General features: G+C 40.9%; 1 protein-coding gene across 3 annotated transcripts; it reads left to right on the forward strand.

The window, feature by feature from the left end:
• The first annotated feature begins 291 nt into the window (after positions 1 to 291).
• Positions 292 to 19,025, forward strand: cenpf (centromere protein F). 3 transcript variants are annotated; one of them, XM_051379327.1, is made up of 38 exons: positions 292 to 368; positions 1,249 to 1,424; positions 1,569 to 1,694; positions 2,093 to 2,163; positions 2,353 to 2,489; positions 2,674 to 2,765; positions 2,866 to 3,136; positions 3,319 to 3,521; positions 3,653 to 3,778; positions 3,899 to 4,027; positions 4,338 to 4,460; positions 4,699 to 4,834; positions 4,950 to 5,079; positions 5,185 to 5,464; positions 5,797 to 6,003; positions 6,429 to 6,637; positions 6,844 to 6,973; positions 7,377 to 7,655; positions 7,757 to 8,344; positions 8,470 to 8,643; positions 8,883 to 9,745; positions 9,848 to 10,059; positions 10,143 to 10,290; positions 10,372 to 10,519; positions 11,107 to 11,212; positions 11,493 to 11,752; positions 11,862 to 11,970; positions 12,064 to 12,269; positions 12,458 to 12,676; positions 12,861 to 13,004; positions 13,347 to 13,536; positions 13,623 to 13,720; positions 13,879 to 13,920; positions 14,067 to 15,134; positions 15,393 to 15,522; positions 15,884 to 16,585; positions 16,991 to 17,112; positions 17,940 to 19,025. In XM_051379327.1, the coding sequence occupies exons 2-38, from the start codon at positions 1,263 to 1,265 to the stop codon at positions 18,075 to 18,077; spliced, it is 8,478 nt and encodes a 2,825-aa protein (XP_051235287.1). In that variant the 5' UTR covers positions 292 to 368; positions 1,249 to 1,262; the 3' UTR covers positions 18,078 to 19,025. The 3 variants fall into 3 exon arrangements, with proteins under 3 accessions (XP_051235287.1, XP_051235289.1, XP_051235288.1); XM_051379329.1 differs by having other exon boundaries at positions 10,146 to 10,290; XM_051379328.1 differs by having other exon boundaries at positions 351 to 368; positions 1,253 to 1,424.
• Positions 19,026 to 19,555: the final 530 nt, after the last annotated feature.

The following is a 19,555-nucleotide window of genomic DNA, read 5'->3' on the forward strand; positions in this document are numbered from 1 at the left end:
ATTACAATGTAAAATGCAGCCTCAGACATGGTTCATGGGGTTTGTCCTGTTTGTTTAACTGTGATTACATCAGTTTTGGGTAAACACATGAGTGGGTAAGACCAGAGCCATTAAGATATAATTATACTATTATATAGATTATATCTTAATGGCTCTGGCTACGACCAGCGTGTCATAGAGTATTGACTACGTCACGCCGCACGTTGGCGCTGTTGAGAGATGAACACAAATGGACCAATCGTGTGCGCCTGACGTCACAAGCAGCAGCCAATCGGCATGCAGCTGGTTTCCTCCGGTGGAATTTGAATTTTCTAACGAGAACGACCCAAACAGTGAGTGTGTGATAATAACGGAGCATCGCGCCCAAAGTAAGTGCAGCTTATCCTGTGTCTTAACTCCTGTATCGATTAATATTAGCCTTCCGTTAACGTTAGCACATGTGTCATTTCACGACAGCTTTTGTCAGTTGCAGCCGTTTATTGGTTGAATTTTGTGTAAAGTCAAAAGTAACGTTCGACGTTAGTAACGTTAAACCCAGCTAACAGCTAACGTTAGGTTAACGTTAGGCAGAAACTGTAACGTTATGCGGGTAACGGAGCGTTTTACGTTACATTTTGCTTCAAATGAACATCAATGATATTTCAGATATGTGTTTAGATAGCGGTAGTTCACTGTAGTTAAATAGCATCAAAACTAATGTGGCAACATTAGCCGACGTTATGTTAGCTACGGTTCGCTAGGTGTTAACGTTAGTAAGCTAATATGTGTTAAAAGATAACGCTATGGTAATTACTGTTATATTAAACATTTGTATCAAACTAACGTAAGATAACTTAATTAATCGTTTCCAATAGTGTGACCATCTCTTTACCAATAAGATGTCATGCATTAACGGCAGGCTAAGTAAGCATATCTTGATTGTTATTGTCGTTTTCTTACTATTAACATTAGCTTACTAACGTTAATTAATTTAGATACCGCTAACTTTATTATTGTTATTGTTAACAATGTGTTCGGTATTAGTAACTAAAGGATAACAGGGAGTTGATTTACCCATAGATATAGCGTTAATAGATACACTGAACTCTCCCTGTTCATTGTTGTATTCTTGTCAGGACAAAAACATTTGTTTTCATCACATGACCATTAACTTAAAAAGTTACTTATCTGTGTTATTAATGAGCTGTACGGTCAGTCTGCAGATTTGCATGATTTCTCTCCCCCCCCTTAAAGAAGTTGTCTGTTTAGTCAGGTTATAAACCATGAGCTGGGCGGTGGAGGAGTGGAAGGATGGACTTCCAGGGAAAGCCCTGCAGAAGATCCAGGAGATGGAGGTCCAGCTGGACAAGTTGAAGAAAGAAAGGTCCCAGAAACAGTTTCAGCTCGACTCCTTAGAGGCTGCCCTGCAAAAACAGAAACAAAAGGTCAGTGTTCAACAGGAATGGATTGAAAGTTGAAAAAGTGTAGAATTATAAAACCAGATGGAATTTCTTGTGGAAATTACTGGCCTAACAAAAGTGGACAAAGAGAAAAATGTGTACTACCTAACTGTGTTTCTGTTTCTCCAGGCGGACAGTGATCGTACTGAGACCTCTGCTTTGAAAAGAGAGAACCAGTCTTTAGTAGAGTCATGTGACTCTCTTGAGAAAGCCCGTCAAAAGGTCAGCCATGACCTCGGAGTCAAAGAGCAGCAGGTAATAATAAATATCTATATCTGTTGTAGTTTGCTGTTTAATATGAAATTCATTTGGTACCAGGGGACAAAGTTACCACTTCACCGATGTTAAAGAGCTGAACATATTTCACAGATGTTCTTGAATTAATATATATTTAACTCAACAATGTGTTTTTTAAAATCAAATGTGTAGAAAGAAAAACACAGCATTTTATCTATGGGCTATTATAACAGTAATGTTACACAGCAGTAACAAGTCATTGGAGAGCAGCTCAGTGTAATGTTGTATTACAGAGCTGTCCAGTGAACACATTAGTACACAACCAACCACTGTGATGACGGTTATAGTTTTTGGAAATTAATCTTTATAGTTTTAAGTTTCTGTCATGCTGACCAATGTCCCTCTCCTAAACATAGGTGAGCTACTTGGAGGGTCAGCTTAACTCCTGCAGGAAGACCATAGAACGACTGGAGCAGGAGCTCAAGAAGTGAGTTCATTGTCTGTTGATATGCGTGGATTTACAAATCCAGTTCTTGTGTCTATGTACTTTGTCAAATAATGAGTAACTCATGCTTAACATGAATAGATATAAACTATTTGACATGATGGAAAGCATTGAAATGCTGACTCTTGAACGACTGTTAATGCTGTATTTGCTGTCTTTCCTTCTCCTCAGGTATAAAACTGAGCTAGATCGTTCTCAGCCTGCTGGCTCTAGCTCCTTGTCATCCTCTTCCTCTGAGCTTCAGCCCTACACTACTCCACAGAAAAGTTTCTCTACCCCAGCTCCTGTCCTGGCCTATAGACAGCAGGGTATTTCATTTAATTTTTAACCTCTGTGTCTCAAGTTCATGTTGTTCACATTTTATAAATGAATGTTATTAGATTATTTTTCTCTCACTTTTCACGTCAGTTGTTAGGTTTCCAGCTATATGCTCACCTTAACGATATTGCTCCTTCAGTCAGTTTTTCCTAACATGGTATTTGTGTTCCGTAGACAACAGACTAGAGGAGCTTCATGAGAAATACAGCCAGGAGGTAGAAGAAAGAAAAAGGCTAGAGTCTGAACTCAAAGTCCTGCAGGTCAAAGTGAGTGCATTATTTATATTTAGATATTATCTATATAATATATATTATTTGGGTTTGTTTCTTTGTTGTTGACAATGTTAACTTCTCTCTTCTCTGTTAGCTGTTGAATCAGTCTTCAGTTAGTGTAAGCCACAAGGACATTGCTGCTCGCCAAGCTGGATCTTCCATATTTCCATGGCAGCAGGATCAGGCCCACAGCCGCCAGTCTCAGGATGTGATGGAAACGCCTCTGAAGAGGCGGGGGACATCCCTGTGGGACGCCCACGAGGAGACGCCTATTAAATGCAGCCAGCGGATGAGCTCTACCAGAGCTGTGGAAAGTCCCAGTGGATCCTCCCAACAGATGGAGCAGCTAAAGACCATCAACCAAGGTGGACTGTTTATAAATTGTTTTGGAACTAATATCTTGTATAGTGTTTGATGTCTGAAATATTAGGGAGCATTTTGTTTTGTACATCCACTACCTTTTATACATGTATTTGGCTCCTTTTGAGTTAGATATCTTGATCATGTCCAGCAACAAGGCTTTCATTTTTTACGGTTTCTTCATCAGAGCTGCGTGGACGTGTGTCAGAGTTGGAGAGGAATCTGTCCACTCAGGAGAAGGAAATTCGTAGCCAGTCCTCCAAGCTGCAGGAATTACAAACCCAACTGAACCAAGCCCGCAAAGAGCTGATAGAACGGGACAGAGACCTGGCAAAGACCAGACACGAGCTAACTCAGTCCACAGACAGACACCAGCAGGTTGAGGCCAAGGTAGGCTTGGAGATTATTATTAAGATTATTAAAAAGAGATATGTGGTTTGTATTCTGCTTGATTGTAGTAAAGATGGGTAAAAACAGCAGAAAACATGTAAATGACGCAGATTCTGCTTATTGTTCTTCAGTGTTCATCAGTTGAGCAGAAGCTCAAACAAGTTACGGAGGAGATGGGCTGTCAGAGGCACAATGCTGAGAGCTGCAAACGAGCCCTAGAGCAGAAACTCAAGGACCAAGAGAGAGATAGTCAAAAGGTGCAACAACCTTCAGTGATGACATGAATAGACCTTTTAACATTTTCAGGTTTTATTACATGAAAAAAGCCATGTTTGGAATTTTAATAAAACATTTTGTACCTGTTATATTTTGTTTAGGAGCTAGCCCAGTTGCAGAGTTCCCACCAGGCTTTGGAACAGCAGCTGAACCAGACCAGAACCAAGCTAACACAAGAGCTCCAACAGTCCAAAAAAGACTTAAACGTAGTGCAGGCGGACACGGAGAAGGTAATTTTGTAACATCTGTGTTCTGCACTTTCTGCTCCTCCTTCATCTAGTTGATCGCATTCTTTCTTCACAGCCATCAAGTTTGATAACTTGTAATAAACGTCACTGAACCCTCTGTAAGGGTGGCACATAAGCTTCTTGTTATTTATATATATATATATATATTGGTTACCACAATGGGGCTGTTACTGTCAGCATACAGTTCATTGCTTTTACAACGCTAACTGTTTTTGCACCTCTCAGACCTTCTGTCCTTGTATGTGCTTATTCCTTCTCAACTAAACTCTTCTCTCCTCTCTCTCCTTTCCAGATGTGCTTCCAGAAGAGTCAGATGGAGAAGGAGGTGGAGGAGCAGAAACAGAAATTGCTGAGGTCAGAGCAGAGCCTTCAGGCCAGCCAGACCAAAGAGCAGGATCTCCGCAAGAAAATGGAGGTGCGTTGCTTATTAGTACTTACTGTAAAGGCCATTGCACACCGAGTCCGTATTTTACATCCAAATTGTTGCATGTTGAAAAATAAATACCACCTCATGTTTACAAACTGACTTTTCAGAACAGGTTCTATTTTGATTTTTTGCATTTTTTCACACCAGTCATATGAGAAAAGCACACATACAGAGACGGGGACAGCTCAGCAGTGTGTGAAATGTCCACTTTTCTTCCTCCCTTCAGGAGCTGCAGAAAGAGAAGAACTGTTTGACTGTTCAGTTGGACCAGAGCAGCAGACGCCTGAGTCAGCTGGAGGAAGAGAAGAAAAGCACAGACCAGAGCCTCAAACGCACCCAGGGATTACTAGATGACCTCAAAGGTAAATTAGTAGAAGAAATGGTAATGGCAAAAAGTAGTTTTAGTTAGTTTTTAAGAGACTTATTTATCTTAGTTTTTAATGTTTTTTTAAAAACGCTTGTGTTTTTTATCTTTAGCAAAATCAGAAGGGCAGGCGGAGGAGTTGAAGAGACTTCAGTCTAAACTGGACCAGCAGAATCAGGCTTCGGTCCGGGAGCTGGAAAACTTGAAGAAGACACTTTCTGATGCAGAGACCAAAAATGACAGGTAAACATAGTTTTACTGTGGGAAAGAAAGAAGAAAGTTAATTCACATTTTGTCAAAAATTATACTATATCTGTGATATGTAACTTTCTCTTCAATCATTTTAAGATCTCAGAATGAACTGCAGAAGCAGAAGCAAGAGGCAGAGAAGCTGACCAACAGGTTGACAGTCCTGGAGAAGGAGAGCCAAGAGCTGAAATCCAGTCTCACTGTGAGTCAGAATGAGTGTAAGGAACTGAAACAAGAACATCAAGATCTGCTGGAGTGGAAGAAAGAAAAGGAGACCTTGATTAATGATACAGCGACTGTCCAAAAAGACCTCACTAACAAAATTGGCAGCTTGGAGAACAGTCTCACTTCGCTGAATGAAGCTACCGAGGAACTTAAGGTAAGGTGCACTGGTTCCTAATATATTCACTTAAATGATGGATTAGGTAATAATAGTATATACAACACAGATGATCCATGTTGATAAGCCTGCATATTTAGCACACAGACACACATACTGAAATAATTAATTATCCCAGAAACTTGAAAGACCCCAATAACACAGGAAATCATGACAATAATTGGTTTCTTCAGGAAACCTCTAGAAACATGTTGACATCTGCCATCTAGGATCAGAATAAGAAAAATTGACTCCAAAATGCAAGTGACATCATCGGTAAGCTTTAAGTAGTTTTACCTTCACCGTCAATACATTTCTACTCACTATTGTAGAAGCAGCTCATGAGTGTAGAAGGAGACAAGGCCAGTCTCTCTGCTCACATCGATTCCTTGAAGGGAGAACTCCTCAACAAGAGCACAGAGTTGGAGGAGAGGGAGCATCAGTACGAGGAGCTCAAGTCCAAGTTCTCCGAAGCCGGGTTGAAGCACACCAAAGACCTGGAGAATGTTGCTGTGCAAGTTGGTCAGCTTGAAGCACAGGTGATTTATTGGATTGTTTGTGCAGTTTTTGTTGTTGTTTTTTGTGTGTGTACGTGTACGTGTACATTTTACTGTAAATTGCATGATCCCAGGGTACAAACAGTATAATAGTCTCCAGGTGTAAAAGTTTCATAAGCAAACATAATGAGCTTGTTTCTAAAAATTGTTCTTGACTAAATATGACACAATTGGAGGTTTCCATTGAACATGGATGTTGCGTAACGTCTACCATATGTTAGCAATGAGTACTAAATGTTGAATGTGGTAATTGAAAAACATGGCATTCATCCTTTAAGTTTTAATGAACTTTTTGGTTCTTGGTAACATCCCAGGATACCCAATAACATGTAATAAATCTGACTGGACCAAAATAATCAATGGCCAGTGATTAAACTTATTCCTGGCTTACTATATTATCTGAACAGGTCAAAGATCTAGAGTTGCAGTTGCAAAAGGAAACGACTCGAGCAGAGCAGGCTGAGAGGACCAACACAGAGCTACAGGACGAGCACCAGGCGGCCTGCGACCTTGCTCGTTCCAAAGACCAGCTGGTAGAGTTAGGTCAAGCAGAGATCAGCCAGCTGAGAGAGAGCCTCACTCAGGCAACTGCACAGCTGGAGGAGCAAAGTGTCAGGTGGGAGTTTCATTTTTATTGTCGTTTAGTTAATATTGTATGAACCACCCAGTGATAAATCCTGTGTTTTTATAAACTTTGTAAAGTTCCTTATTTGTTGAGACTGTCTGAGAGTCTGTTAATTATACCCGGGCTTCACTGTGCAACCTGAGATTGCAGGGCTTATCTTGCTTTTAACATGTATGTATTCTTTCGTTGGTTTCTAGGCTGGCAGAGGAGAAGACAGCCCTTCTGAAGCAGTGTGAGGAGAGTGTTTCAGCAAAGGTTGAAGAGACTGAGCAACTGAAGCTGCAGTTGGAGGAGGCTCAGCATGAGCTGCTGCTCACCAAAAACAAGGTTTGTGTGACTGAAATGCAAGAGAAACTTATAGTTTTTATTGGGGTTTTTTGTTTGTTTTTTAACAGATTATTGATTCATTATTATTATTTATTTGACAGTAAATCTTATTTACACACACATCATTTCTTTTGGACTTAATTCAATCGTGTGGACATGTTTGAGGTTATATTTAGATGTTGTAATGGATTGCAATATATTACAAGGTACATGGTTCAAAAAAACAATCTTTGCTATCTTTGCATACCTTTAATATTCACCCAACTTTAATGTCTGGCATGAGCATTATTCAGTTTCTAGTTTCAGTGGCAAGCTAAATCTATTGACCTTTTAAATGTTACTTCCTGTGAGTTCCTTTGCTTTTTTTATAATGTTATAGTTTAATCTTCTGTTCATGTTTCAGGTCAGTTCCACAGATCAGTTCCTGAAGGTCCAAGAGCAACTAGGCACTGAGCTGCGGAAACAAATTAAGGCACTGTCAGAAAATGAAGAGGAACACAAAAAGATTAATGAGAAAAAGTCAGAAGAGGTCAAACAGTTAGAGGAGGAGCTGAAGGATCTGCAAAGCCACACAGAAGAGAAGCAGAAGCAGTTCAGAGAGGCTGAAGCTCAGATTTTGTCTCTTGAGAAACAATATGCTGATCTGGAAAATGCAGCTCAAGAGGCGAAGAAAGAGGCTGAGGTAAAATTTGCACTTTTGTTTAGTTAGTTCTACATACATTTCTAATATCATGAGCTGTACCTTTTTTAGAAATAATAAACTTATATGTAATTCTTTTAAAGAACCTTCAGCAGGCTCAGACTGAGAACATCAACAACCTTCTGAAGCAGATATCTTCCTTAGAAGAAGAGTTAACTATGAGCAAAGATGCAGCAGAGAAGCTTCCAGTCTTGAAGAATGAACTGGACGCAGTCAACCAGTCCCATGCTGACCTTAAGAAGTGTCTAGAAGCCCTTGAGAGGAGTCACTCCTCCACTATTGAAAACAAGTCCAACTTGGAAAACACGCTGATCGAGAAAACCAACCTGATCTTTACTTTGGAGAAAGAAGTCAAAGAGCTCACAGAGAAGATGACCAAAGAGTCAGAGAGTCACGCTTTGGAGATTGAAAATGTCCTTAACAAAGAGAACCGCCTTAAAGAACAGCTTGAAGCCGCTAAGCAATCATTAACAGCTGCTAAAGCAGAATCGAGGTCTCGACGGGAGGAGATCAAGACCATGAAGACGACTCTGTCTGCTGCTTCACGTGGCTTAGAAGAGAGAGACAACACGATAAAGAGTCTGAAGGAGAAGCTGAATAAAGCAGAGGCAGAGCAGGCCAAAGCGTCAGAGCTCCTGAAGGAGAAAATGGTTGCCATGAACAAAATCAAGGTTGGTTACTAATGTATTCTTAGTTATGTTTTGGGCCTTACATGTCTACAATCTTCTTACATAGAGTGGAAACGGTGTCATTGTTTTTAATAATAAACTTTGTTCATTTCATTTTTCCCATTCAGGTGCAGCTGGAGATGCTGCAAATGGACCTGGAGGACAACGAGACAGCCATGAACTCTTTTGATAGTCAGGTGGAGGAACTGAAGGGAACCATAGAGTCACTGGAAGCCCAGCTAATTCAGAACCAGACCCAGATGTCTGAAATGGAGGCCAGACTGGAGGACAGTAAAGCCCAGGTAAAACCGCTGTCTTAGACCAAAATAACTTGACCTAGTGTGGAGATTGATTTTCATCATTCTTTGGAGCTCAATATTCTAAAACATTTCCATAAAGTCTTAAATCTAAATAGGTTTAAAACTGCTTGAATTTATTTAATTGTCTAAAATTAAAGCAGCATAATCTTTACTAGCTCCTGTTGCTTTCTAAGGGAAGAAACAGCCCTAATTTAATTAAATGTTATTGCTAACCCTTCCAGATTTCTGTCTTGGAAACCCGGCTAGAGGAGGTCCAATCTCAGAACTCTGTGCTGGAGACACAGTACGTCACAGCAAGGGAGGAGTTGATGGAGAGGAGCTGTGAAATAAGTCGTCTTGAAGAGGATGTTGTCAGACGAAGCCAGCTGGAGGAGAGTGTTGCTGCGTTAGAGTCTAAACTCAGTCAGACCACAGAACAAAATGTCAAGTTAGAGGCAACTCTTAGGCAGACAATTGAGGACAAAGACAATAATCTTAAACACTTACTACAGGATAAAACCAACCTTGAGGCTACTTTGAAACAGTTAACAGATGTCAAAGAGCAAGTTGAAACTGAAGTGATTCAAGTAAATGCAGAGAAGGAGCAGCTAGTTGAAGAGAACCAACAACTGCGGATCAATATTAATCAGCTAACTGAAGAAAAACAAAAGATTGATCAAATGACTGTAGAGAAACAAGAAGCTGAATTTACCCTCAGACAGGTGATTGAGGAGAAAGCCCAACTAGATGTTACCCTCAATCTGATAAACGAGGAAAAACTCCAACTTGAGGCTAAACTAAGTGACCTCACCTCAGAGAAAAACACCAACTTGAATCAAGTAGTTGAGGAAAAGCTTCAGCTGGAAATTAACTGTAATCAGCTGACTGAAGAGAACACAAAACTACAATCTAGTGTGAATCAAATAATTGAAGAGAAGCTGCAGTTACAAGAAAGCATAAAGAGGCATGAAAATGAGGTAGCTTTACTTAAAGAGGAGAATGAGTGCATCCAGTGCTCGCTCCTGTCCTCAGAGCAGGAGCACCAGAGGCTGAAGGAGCAGTTTGAGATGAGCAACATGAGGACTGAGGAGGAGAACAAGGAGAGGTACAGTCCATTTTTATCTGCTTTTACATTTTTTTAATTCTTTTAAATGCTTTGTGAAAGGCGTTTTTGTATTATTAATGGGACTTTTATGTTGTATCACAGGAGGCAACAGTTTGAGTCGGAGCAGGCAGAACTGAATCAGAAGTTGTCCAGCTTACAGAAGGAGCTGACTGTGTTGAAGCAGCAGTACATCTCACTGCTGGAGGAGGTGGGTGAACAATACAGCCTCATACAGCAGCTCTCGGGCTCACAGGAAAGCCAGAACCCAGGAGAAAAGATCAGCTACATGCAGTCTGAGGAGACAGAAACTGTTGGTGAGTGTTAATCCAAAAACACTGCTTCTGCTTTAGTTTGAATACATACATTGATATTTAACTGTCTGCAACCGTTTCCTCAGCAGAAGAAGCAGCAGAACGGACTGATGTGGAGCCGACACTTGATACAAGCGTCAGTACTGATACTCAATCCCTTCTAGTAAAGGAACAGCTGAGCCCTATGGTTTCTGAGCTGGGTGAACTCTCACACCAGTCTGATGAGGCTTTCAGGTACATAATATACATACAATACACAATATATATTCATGTTAGTGCACGATAAATAAATCTAATCTCCCTCAATCCTGGCAGTGAGACAAGGCTGGTCCTCAAGGAGGGCATCATTGAGCAGGAGATGATCCAGGAACAATTGGACGAGGAGAGCGAGGCGTGTGTGATCACCGTAGAGGAAATGAGTAACGAGGAGCAGCCGCACCATCAACAGCAACCCTTAGACCAGGTAGATAATAATTATTACTACGTGTATTTGTCCTTCAGTCATGATGCGGTCATGGATTTTCAAACGTTTGACGTATGAAACAGAACTGACACTCTGCTGCAACACAAACAAATATATTTACCGTTTTAATGTTTCCAGATGTTTGATATCAGGACGTTGAGCTGAGAACTGACAAGTTGAACGTTGTCCAATTAAAACGGACCCACCGCTGTGACGTTTTTGGTAGAGCTGTTTAATAGTCGACTTGGAAGAAAGCGAACGTTTTGACAATAAGCTACATCAACACAACAGTATGTGGAGTTAAACTGGACAGCCCCAATAACCTCTGAATAGTTCTACTTGTTGTTAAATTGCAATGTGAGCGGCAGCCAACGGGGGTGCATTATGTTGGCAGGATCTTTTAAAAGGCAACTGTGACTACATTGTGCGTCTGCCCCATTTCTGATACCGTGGCGGCAGAAATTTAACAGCGGCGAGCCGCCGCTCCAAAATCACCATAGAGGAAACACTGCATAAGCATTATTAAAATATAAACAGAATGACTATGGGTGTCTGTCTGACATTTCACGTTGTCTTCTTTTTTGCAGCTTCCCGAAGACGGCAGTAGTCCCAGAGATGTTCTTGAAAATAAACCTGAAGTCTATGAGCTTTCTCCCCCATCTTCCTCTCTTAGTGACAAGTTAGAATCCTCTGGTGGGTAATTAAATGGTGCTTATGATGCTGTTTCAATTACTGAGTGTTTTCTTGCAGTATTTACTTTGTTCCACAATGACTTCCCACTTTAAATTTGTGATTTCAACATCTTCTGCAAAAATATATATACAATATATGCATTGCACCTTATTAAAGAATTCTAGGGACTTAGATTTGACACTTGCTAAATGAGATGCTTTATGATTCAAACTATGAATTATTGCTTTATATCTTACCAATGATGTTTATATAACCTGTATATATTCATTCTGTCTAACAGCAGCAGAGTCACCCCAGGCACATGATGACCTCAACCACTACAAGGAAATTATCACAAAACAAGAAAATGATCTCCAGACCCTGCGCTCGGAGTTTGACCTACTGAAGTCTGACCTCGCACTGAGAGTGGAGTTGACCTCTGAACTGGAAGTTCAAGTTCAAAATTTGGAGAAGCAAGTTCATGCAGCAGAAGAGGAGGCGCGTGGGGCAGGATGTAAGCTGAACATCACTTCAGAGGAGAAGAAAGGCCTTGCTGACCAGGTAGGAGGAAGAAATTGTAGAATACCAAATCCCATTCGAGTAATAAAGGCCATTTTTTTATACTACCACATAAATATAACTGACACAAGTATTGTGTGCTCGTTTTTAGCTGGCTCAGCTGTCAGACGAGAGGGAGACATTAACTCTGCAGCTGCAAACGGCTAAATTCCAGCTGGCTGATGTTATGGAGATGCTGGAAGGACTGGAGATGGCCAAAGGTAAAGAGGGAGCCACAGCATAATTTCTGAAGGAATACGCAGGCTTTAACATTAGGCCTATGTTGATATTAATGTGATATTTTGGTTCTGTAGGTGGATGGGACGAGAAATTCCTCCAGCAGGAGAGCGAGCTGAAAAGAGTTCGCTCTGAGAAAGCCAACCTGGAGCAGCACATCCTGGGCATGGAGTCAGAGCTGGAGACCTTGCAGGAGGAGAGGACCAAACTGACGGCTGAGATGGAGACCCAGAGGAGGACGTGTTCAGGCATGGAGCAGCAGATAGAAACACTGAGAACAGAGGTGAGCACTCCATCAAAATCATGGGAGCTGAAACATCAAAGTACTGTGTGTATAAGGGCTGAATTAATGTGTATGTAATGGGGGCGGGGCATTATGTAGACTAAAGCATTTCAGCAAGACTTTATTGAACATGAATCTAACTAATCAATCGTGTGGCATAATTATTTTAAATATCACTATTTTTCCAGACAACCCAGCTGAGATCTGAACTTGTGTCCTGTACGGAGGAGCGAGATGACCTGAACCTATCTTTGGGCCAATGGAGAGAGAAAGTTCACAGTCTGGAGAAGACTAACTGTGACACAAGAAACCTAATTTCCATCCTGGAGGACGACATCAGAGCAGGGAGAAAGGAGTTTGAAGCCTTGCAAAGCAACATGGAGAAACTGAAAAGAGAGAGACAACAGGTATGTACATGGAGAATTCAAGAGTCTAGGTCCTGCGCACAGCTCTTTGTGTCAATTAAAATACTTGATGCAGGTACAGAGAGGCTTGTAGTTACAGTTAGCTTTAATTGATAGCATAAAGAAATATCCACGAGTCTGTTGCCTTAGGGTTTCAACCCATTCATTCCCTTTTCTTCCATTGAAGCTGTTGGAGCAGATTAAGGCACTGGAGCAGGAAATATCCCAACAGAGTGGAGAAAGAGAGGAGCTCATTGGGCAGCTTGACAAGATCACAGAAGACCAAACCTCGGCCAATCAGAACACTGAGTCCATGGTCGGCAAGATACAGGTGAGGGGGTTATAACTTGTTGAGGTTGGGTTTCCTTAAAGAACCTGATTTCACAATGCTTGCTCTTTGTCTGGTTTGTTAAAACAAGAAAAAGTCTATTGTTCAGATGCACTTTAGGTTTAATAGTTGTGTAGCAATAACAAGATTCATAAGCATACTTTGTGTTTGACTTGTTAGATGATGCCTAAGCATCTGTTAAATACCGTGCTGTAAATACTCAAATTGCTACCACTGATGATGATTATGCTGATAATGATATAGAAACACTTTTTAACCCTTCTATCAAAGATTCTTCAGGGGGAATAAAAAAATGAATTATAATTCTTCTTCTTTTTCCTCAAGTCTTTAGAGGGAGAAGTGTGCCGTCTCTCACAGTCTCTTGAGGCCTCTCTATTGGAAAAGGGAGAGATCGCTTCTCGTCTGAACGCCACACAGGAGGAGGTCAAGCAGATGAGGACTGGTATTGAAAAGCTCCAAGTCCGCATTGAGTCAGATGAGAGGAAGAAAAAGAAGATGGGAGAGCTGCTCAAAGGTGACTCTTAACATCCTTTGAATTTACATAACCTCTTGAGTTTGTGAGTTGGTGTTGGCCTAAATTGTGACTCTTCACCTCTGTAGCTGCTCAGAGAAAGTCTGACTCACTGCAAGATCGCATTGATGCCCTGGAGCGAGAGCAGGAAGATGTAGAACAAAGTCTAGAGGAAGCTGTACTGCAGGTATTCTGTTGGTTTCCGTCACAAAATTAAAACTCTGCTTACAGCGAGACAGTTATGTTATCGTGTTTTTTTCCTTTTTTGTTTTGTTTTTTTACCACTGCAACTTATTTTTTCCTGATTAAAATGTATTAAATATGAATGTTTATTCTCTTTTACAGGCTGAAACAGCCAAAGCTGAGCTGGAGGAGGAACAGAGAAAGGTATCTTCATAATTTTCTGTGTTTAGATACGTGACACCATCTGCTATGTGCTTGTGATGTTTTTTCCTATTTTCTAATTGTAAACCATGACATAGGGTAATATATTAATCAGATTTCTCCTCTCTTTTTTCTCTTCCTATTCGTAGGTGGAGGAGGAAAAGAGAGAGCTCAACGACAAACTGTCAGAGCTTTCCACTATGCTGGACAACCTGAGATCTGAGAAAGAACGCATGGAGAGAGAGCTGGAAACAAAAAGCAGAGAGATAGAAGAACTGAAGGTTGCTAAGGAGCAGCTGGAGAGAGGGTTGGAGCAGGCAGAGATGAATAGAAGAGAGGAAGAGGAAAGACAGAAAAACAGGGTAGAAGAGCTGGAGAAAGGCATGAGAGAGGAAGCAGAGAGGCAATCAAGACAAGTGTATGAGCTCCAGGCGCAGCTGGAAGCCTCTCGCCAAAGAGAGTCCTCCCTCGAAGAAAAGAGTGCAGAAACTGAAGGGGACAAAGAGAGGATGCTGTGTCTGCTTTCAGAGGTCGAGAAAGAGAAAACATGTCTGCAGTCTTCTCTGGAGGAGTGGAAGACAGAAGGAGAGATGCTCCGCTCTCAGGCAGTGGAGTGGGAGAAAGAGAGAAACAATCTGAGGACCAGTATTGAGGCTTTGGAAGAAGAAATTAAGGAGCTTAATACACTTCTAAAATCTAAAGAGGAAGAAAGAGAGAGAGGACAAATAGAAGAAAATGGACGGCTGGCAGAGGAGAAGGAGAAACTGCACTCCACCCTGGTTTCAGTGGAACAAGAGAGAGATAACCTGCACTGCACTCTTGCATCTGTAGAAGGAGAGAAAGACAGACTAGAGCAAGAGAGGGAGGTGTTAGCTGACGAGAAAGAGAAGCTTCAATCTAGCCTCTCCTTGATAGAAAAGGAGAAACATTACATGCAACAAACTCTCTCCTCGTTAAAGCAAGAGAAGGAAAAAATAGAGGAGGAGAAATCAAGGTTGGAGGCTGAAAAACAAGAATTGCTGTCTTCCCTGTCGTTGATTGAAGTAGAGAAAAATAACCTGTCTTCAGCTCTTTCGTCACTGGAACAAGAGAGACAAAGAGCAGGAGAAGAAAAAGAGAAACTCACAGAAGAACAAGAAAGACTTCAGTCTACAGCTGCCTCTATGGAGAAGGAGTTGGAAACATACAAATTGTCTGTCACCAAGCTCAATGAGAAGGTACACACACAGTTTACTTTTACTTTTATTTGTGTCACCTTCAATCTTATAAAAAAAAAAAAGCTTAAATCCAAGAATTTCTTTGCCAGAATTAGTCGCTTCAGTACATGCACTGTTCAACACAACAGGTTCGAAATGTCAGTGCACCAGTATGTTTCCACAAGCTGTTTGTAAATCATTGAACCAGGAAAGTAAGAATGATATTAAGTTTTATTTCATTTCCACTAAATCCTATCACTTCCTGTCCAACTGTTTCAGGAGTCAGAGCTCACATCTCTCGCCGCTCGTCTGACTAAAGAGAGGGACTCTGCCCTGAGCAAGATGAGTCTGTGGATGAAGACCTGCAAGCAGCTGGAGCAGGAGAAGAAAGAGGTGTTAAACAGCTCAGGTGTGAACATTTTTACATTTAAGTGATTTTGTGTTTTAAAAACCTGTGAAAGTAATCAGGACCTACTAGAATTCTCAGTTTGTGTTTTTGAATAAATCCAAATTTATCCATATCTAGACCTTGAGATTGTAGCCAGTTTACCAAAATTACTTGAAAAATATTAAGCAACATTTCTTATAGTGGACGCATGTAGAACAAAGAGTCATTGGAAAGAAGCTGTAAACTATAAGATTGGTTCGTCTGCAGAGGCAATGCACTATATCAAAATTCCATTTAGGGTCACAAACTGCGCTGTGCTCTGAAAACATTGCTATTAAATCTCTAGAAAGTGCAGCTGAATGATTTTTATAAAAATTTACAGGCGACAGACAGAGCAATGAGGAGGTGCAGACTGAGATGAACCAGCTGAAGATGGAGGCAGAGCACAGAAAGAAGGAAGTAGAAGACCTGAAGATTGCCCTGCAGCAGAAGCAGACGGAGGCAGAAGAAAAAACGAAGGAGTTGGAAGAACTCAAGGCTGCCCTCGATGGAAGGAAGAAGGAACTGGAAGAGAGAAACCGAGAGCTGGAGGAGATGAAGAGTGAGTTGGATGAACTAAACAAACTTCTGGAGGAGAAAAGCCGGGAGGCAGATGAGAGCATGGATAAATACTGCAGCCTCATGGTCAAAGTCCACAAACTGGAAGAGACCAATGATGCACTGACAACACGGCTGGATCAGCTCACTGCTAGCCAACATCCTGGCGAAGCTAACGTCCAGTCCAGCGGCACTGACGGTACTCGCCGCCGGCGCTCAACAAGGAAGTCTTCCTCCAAACATCTGGAAGAAAAGCTGAATGACACCACAGAGAACGTAGCTCCTTCAACACCTCAGAGGTCCCCTCAGGGGTCATCTTTAGGGAAACGGGGTCTCAATGATATCGGTGATAAAGACAGTGCCCAGGTGGCCCTGCACAACCTGACAAAGAGGATCAAAGCCAGCACAGTGACTACTCCCAAACCAAGACCTGAACAGGAAGATGAGGACTTCAGACCAGAGGGACTTCCTGAGCTGGTGCAGAGAGGTACGTGTTGGGTGGTGATCTGATGTAGCCACAACTCCTCTGTTACAAGTTAACCAACATCTGGGAAAAGGACACCTATAGTTTGTTTTCTGTGCCGTATTCTAATGTGAGGTCTTGTTTTATAAGTCTGGCCTCTCATGTGAGTGCGACAGAGTGGGACTAAGTTGGATGAAGATGTTTTGACTGACTTTAGAAAATAGACACACTTAGATTTCTACAGACCTCAGTGAGATTTAGACACCGCTGTAACATTAACTGCATAGATTTGTGCAGTTTCACAAAAATGATGAATCATTAGGTGGAATACTAGTCGGCAGAACAAACTATGGCTACTGAAACTCATGATGAGAGCATCATGAGTTTCAATAGCGCAAAAAACTTAAGTCATCATTTGCACTCTCACAGGGTTTGGTGATATTCCTGAGGGGGTGGACAGTCCGTTCATCATGAGGAGAATCACAGTGAAGCGCTGCAGTCCTCGGCTGGCTGCCAAACAGACTGTTCCCACATCTGCACCTGACGGCAAGGTGAGCAGCTACAAACACACACACACACACAGACAGAGCACAGTACTCCACCTGTCCCCAACAGCCAGCTACACATAATGAACATACACTCTGTGGCCACTTTATTTGGTACGCTTGCATGTCAACACAAATAACAAGCTCTTCAGAACAGCAAATCATTTGTTGTTGCAATACAATCATTACACAGTGAAAGCAGAGGGTTGAGGTAATGGGCTCTGACTCCAGGCAAAGGGCAGTACAGAGTGTACCTGCATTTCATGAGAAGTAATATTAATATTACTGTATAAAATCTGTTTATTTATAACCAATGCAAATGTAAAATTACCTTTTAATTTCCACACTGGCTGAAAATACCCACGTAAGGTCACCATAGAGGCAGTGATATAGTTAATCTGTGGGTATCTGGAGGAACTTTTGGAGAGTACTCAGTAGAGTCATAGAGTTCACAATTTCCGCTAACTTTCCAGGTCAGCGTGTATGTGGTCGTTAAAGTTCCGGGCCCCTAATGTCTACAGGATATCCTGACCCCTCTCAGCTTTTAGTCAGTCCAGGTCAGCTTCTAACTGCGTCAGGTCAGCTGAAGTGAACCAGGGGTGATTCAGAGGATGAAGAGGTTTCAGGTTAAAGAGGTCAATAAGAAAGAATGTCCCACAGTTCCCTGTTTGACTGACATTTATATTGTGTTCACGTATACTGAAATGTTGCTGCCAAATTAACTTCATTATTTAATTCCAAAATGTCCCACTTTCTCCTTTTGTTGTGTATTTACTCTTTCACTTATTCTCTCTTCATCTTGTCATCCATCTTATCCTGCTCTTCCTCCACAGGTTTTGGGGCCCATTCTCCTCCAGAGTCCCTCTGCAGACAGCTCCAACAGGAAGTGTCTTTCCCCGAGTGGCGAGGAGAAAGCTACGTATCAGAAAGAGAAACCGCAAACGCAACAAGACAACTGTCATGTTCAGTAGATCAGTGTGTAAACACACACACACAATCTTGCACTTGTGATTTATTTGTAGAAATATACACGTACACACACTTATAGATACACAAAAGATTAATACACCACTTTTCAAAAAAGGCACATTGAACTATGTAGTAGTAATAAAGGTAACATCCATGTTAAAGGGTTTTAACACTTGCACCTTTTTCTTTCTTTTTCGGGGAAGGGGGTTCTCTGTGTGTGTGTTTGTGTGTCACTTCATTTTGTTTCCGGTTAAATCAATTTATTCTGTCCCGTTCTCTCTGTTGGTAGCTGAAAGTCAGGAGAAATAAAGGAAATCACATCACTAGTAAGATAATGAGGCAGATTAAACAGGAGAGGAAACTAACCAAGTGTGGATTTTCTACACTACTTTTTTATTATGCTCTGTTTTTAGGCAATTTTTAATTAAACTCATCGCCTCTGAAATGTCAGATATTTTTTTCCTCATTGTTTTAGAATGAATGAAACCAACCAGGTGTGTTTGTTCTTCTATCTTCATCTCTTTAACAGTCTTTACCACTGATTCATTGGTTGTACTTTATTTTATTTTTTTTATATACTATTCTTGTGTTCCTAGTGTGTGAGAAATTTCTTTGTACATAGAAGATGATGTATACAGTAATAACAGCTATGCTTCATCCATTTATTCGTCTGTAACATATCACTTGTTTGCTAATGGCAGCTAAGAATTTGTAGATTTTCTGCTCTGAGTCCGTTTCATATTTCTAAATATTTTTCAGTCAAGAAAACAAATCTTATTCCGTTTGTTTTGACTCTTTTCATTCTTCCTAATCTTTGCAACAAATGCTAAACCAGTTTCTGTTTTTATTTCACTATAGTTAGTGAAATAGTTCAGTGTTATTGATTGTAAATAGACACTACATAGTGAAAAATGGCATTTTTTTACTAAATCTTTTTAACTGCTTCTTAACTTGTGTGGTGTCTTTGTCACCTGTGGGTGTTCTGTCCTTGATACTATGATCTGATCATAAGTTATGTCAGACTATGCACATGTGTGCAGCTGTTGTACAAAATACACTCAGCCACCACAGGGTGGAGAACCTGAGCCATATGGAGAAAAGATGTTGGATGTGAGTGGTGTGTGTCTATCAGTACAAGATACACCTCAGGTTAAAGAAGTTTTATTGGTCAGTGGAGCAAAATAAAATCTCTAATGAGACAATTTTATTTGGTTCCTAGTAATAGCTGTAAACTGAAAAGCAGCAGAAATTAAGCTCAAGCTACTGTGTAAGTGAATATTTGAGGTATGAAACAGCACTTTAGTTATTTATTTTTCACAATGCCAACTAGACTTTGAAATGCCTTTATCTGACATAAATATAACAAACACGTTTGCTTCACAGAAAATAAGGGATGATATCCATTTGGCTTTTATTGAGATAAAAAGTTGAGTACATTTCATCGATGCAGCATGAAACTACAAATATACTTAATATAATA

This window comes from Dicentrarchus labrax, unplaced genomic scaffold, assembly GCF_905237075.1.
Source record: "Dicentrarchus labrax unplaced genomic scaffold, dlabrax2021, whole genome shotgun sequence".
Taxonomy (NCBI): Eukaryota; Metazoa; Chordata; class Actinopteri; family Moronidae; genus Dicentrarchus; species Dicentrarchus labrax.

Bases quoted from the DNA above. Each gene is read 5' to 3' on its own strand.
- cenpf (XM_051379327.1), top strand. From the start codon at position 1,263: ATGAGCTGGGCGGTGGAGGAGTGGAAGGATGGACTTCCAGGGAAAGCC. The intron at 6,638-6,843 runs GTGGGAGTTTCA...GTTGGTTTCTAG, and splicing joins CTGGAGGAGCAAAGTGTCAG to GCTGGCAGAGGAGAAGACAG. The intron at 8,644-8,882 runs GTAAAACCGCTG...TAACCCTTCCAG, and splicing joins TGGAGGACAGTAAAGCCCAG to ATTTCTGTCTTGGAAACCCG.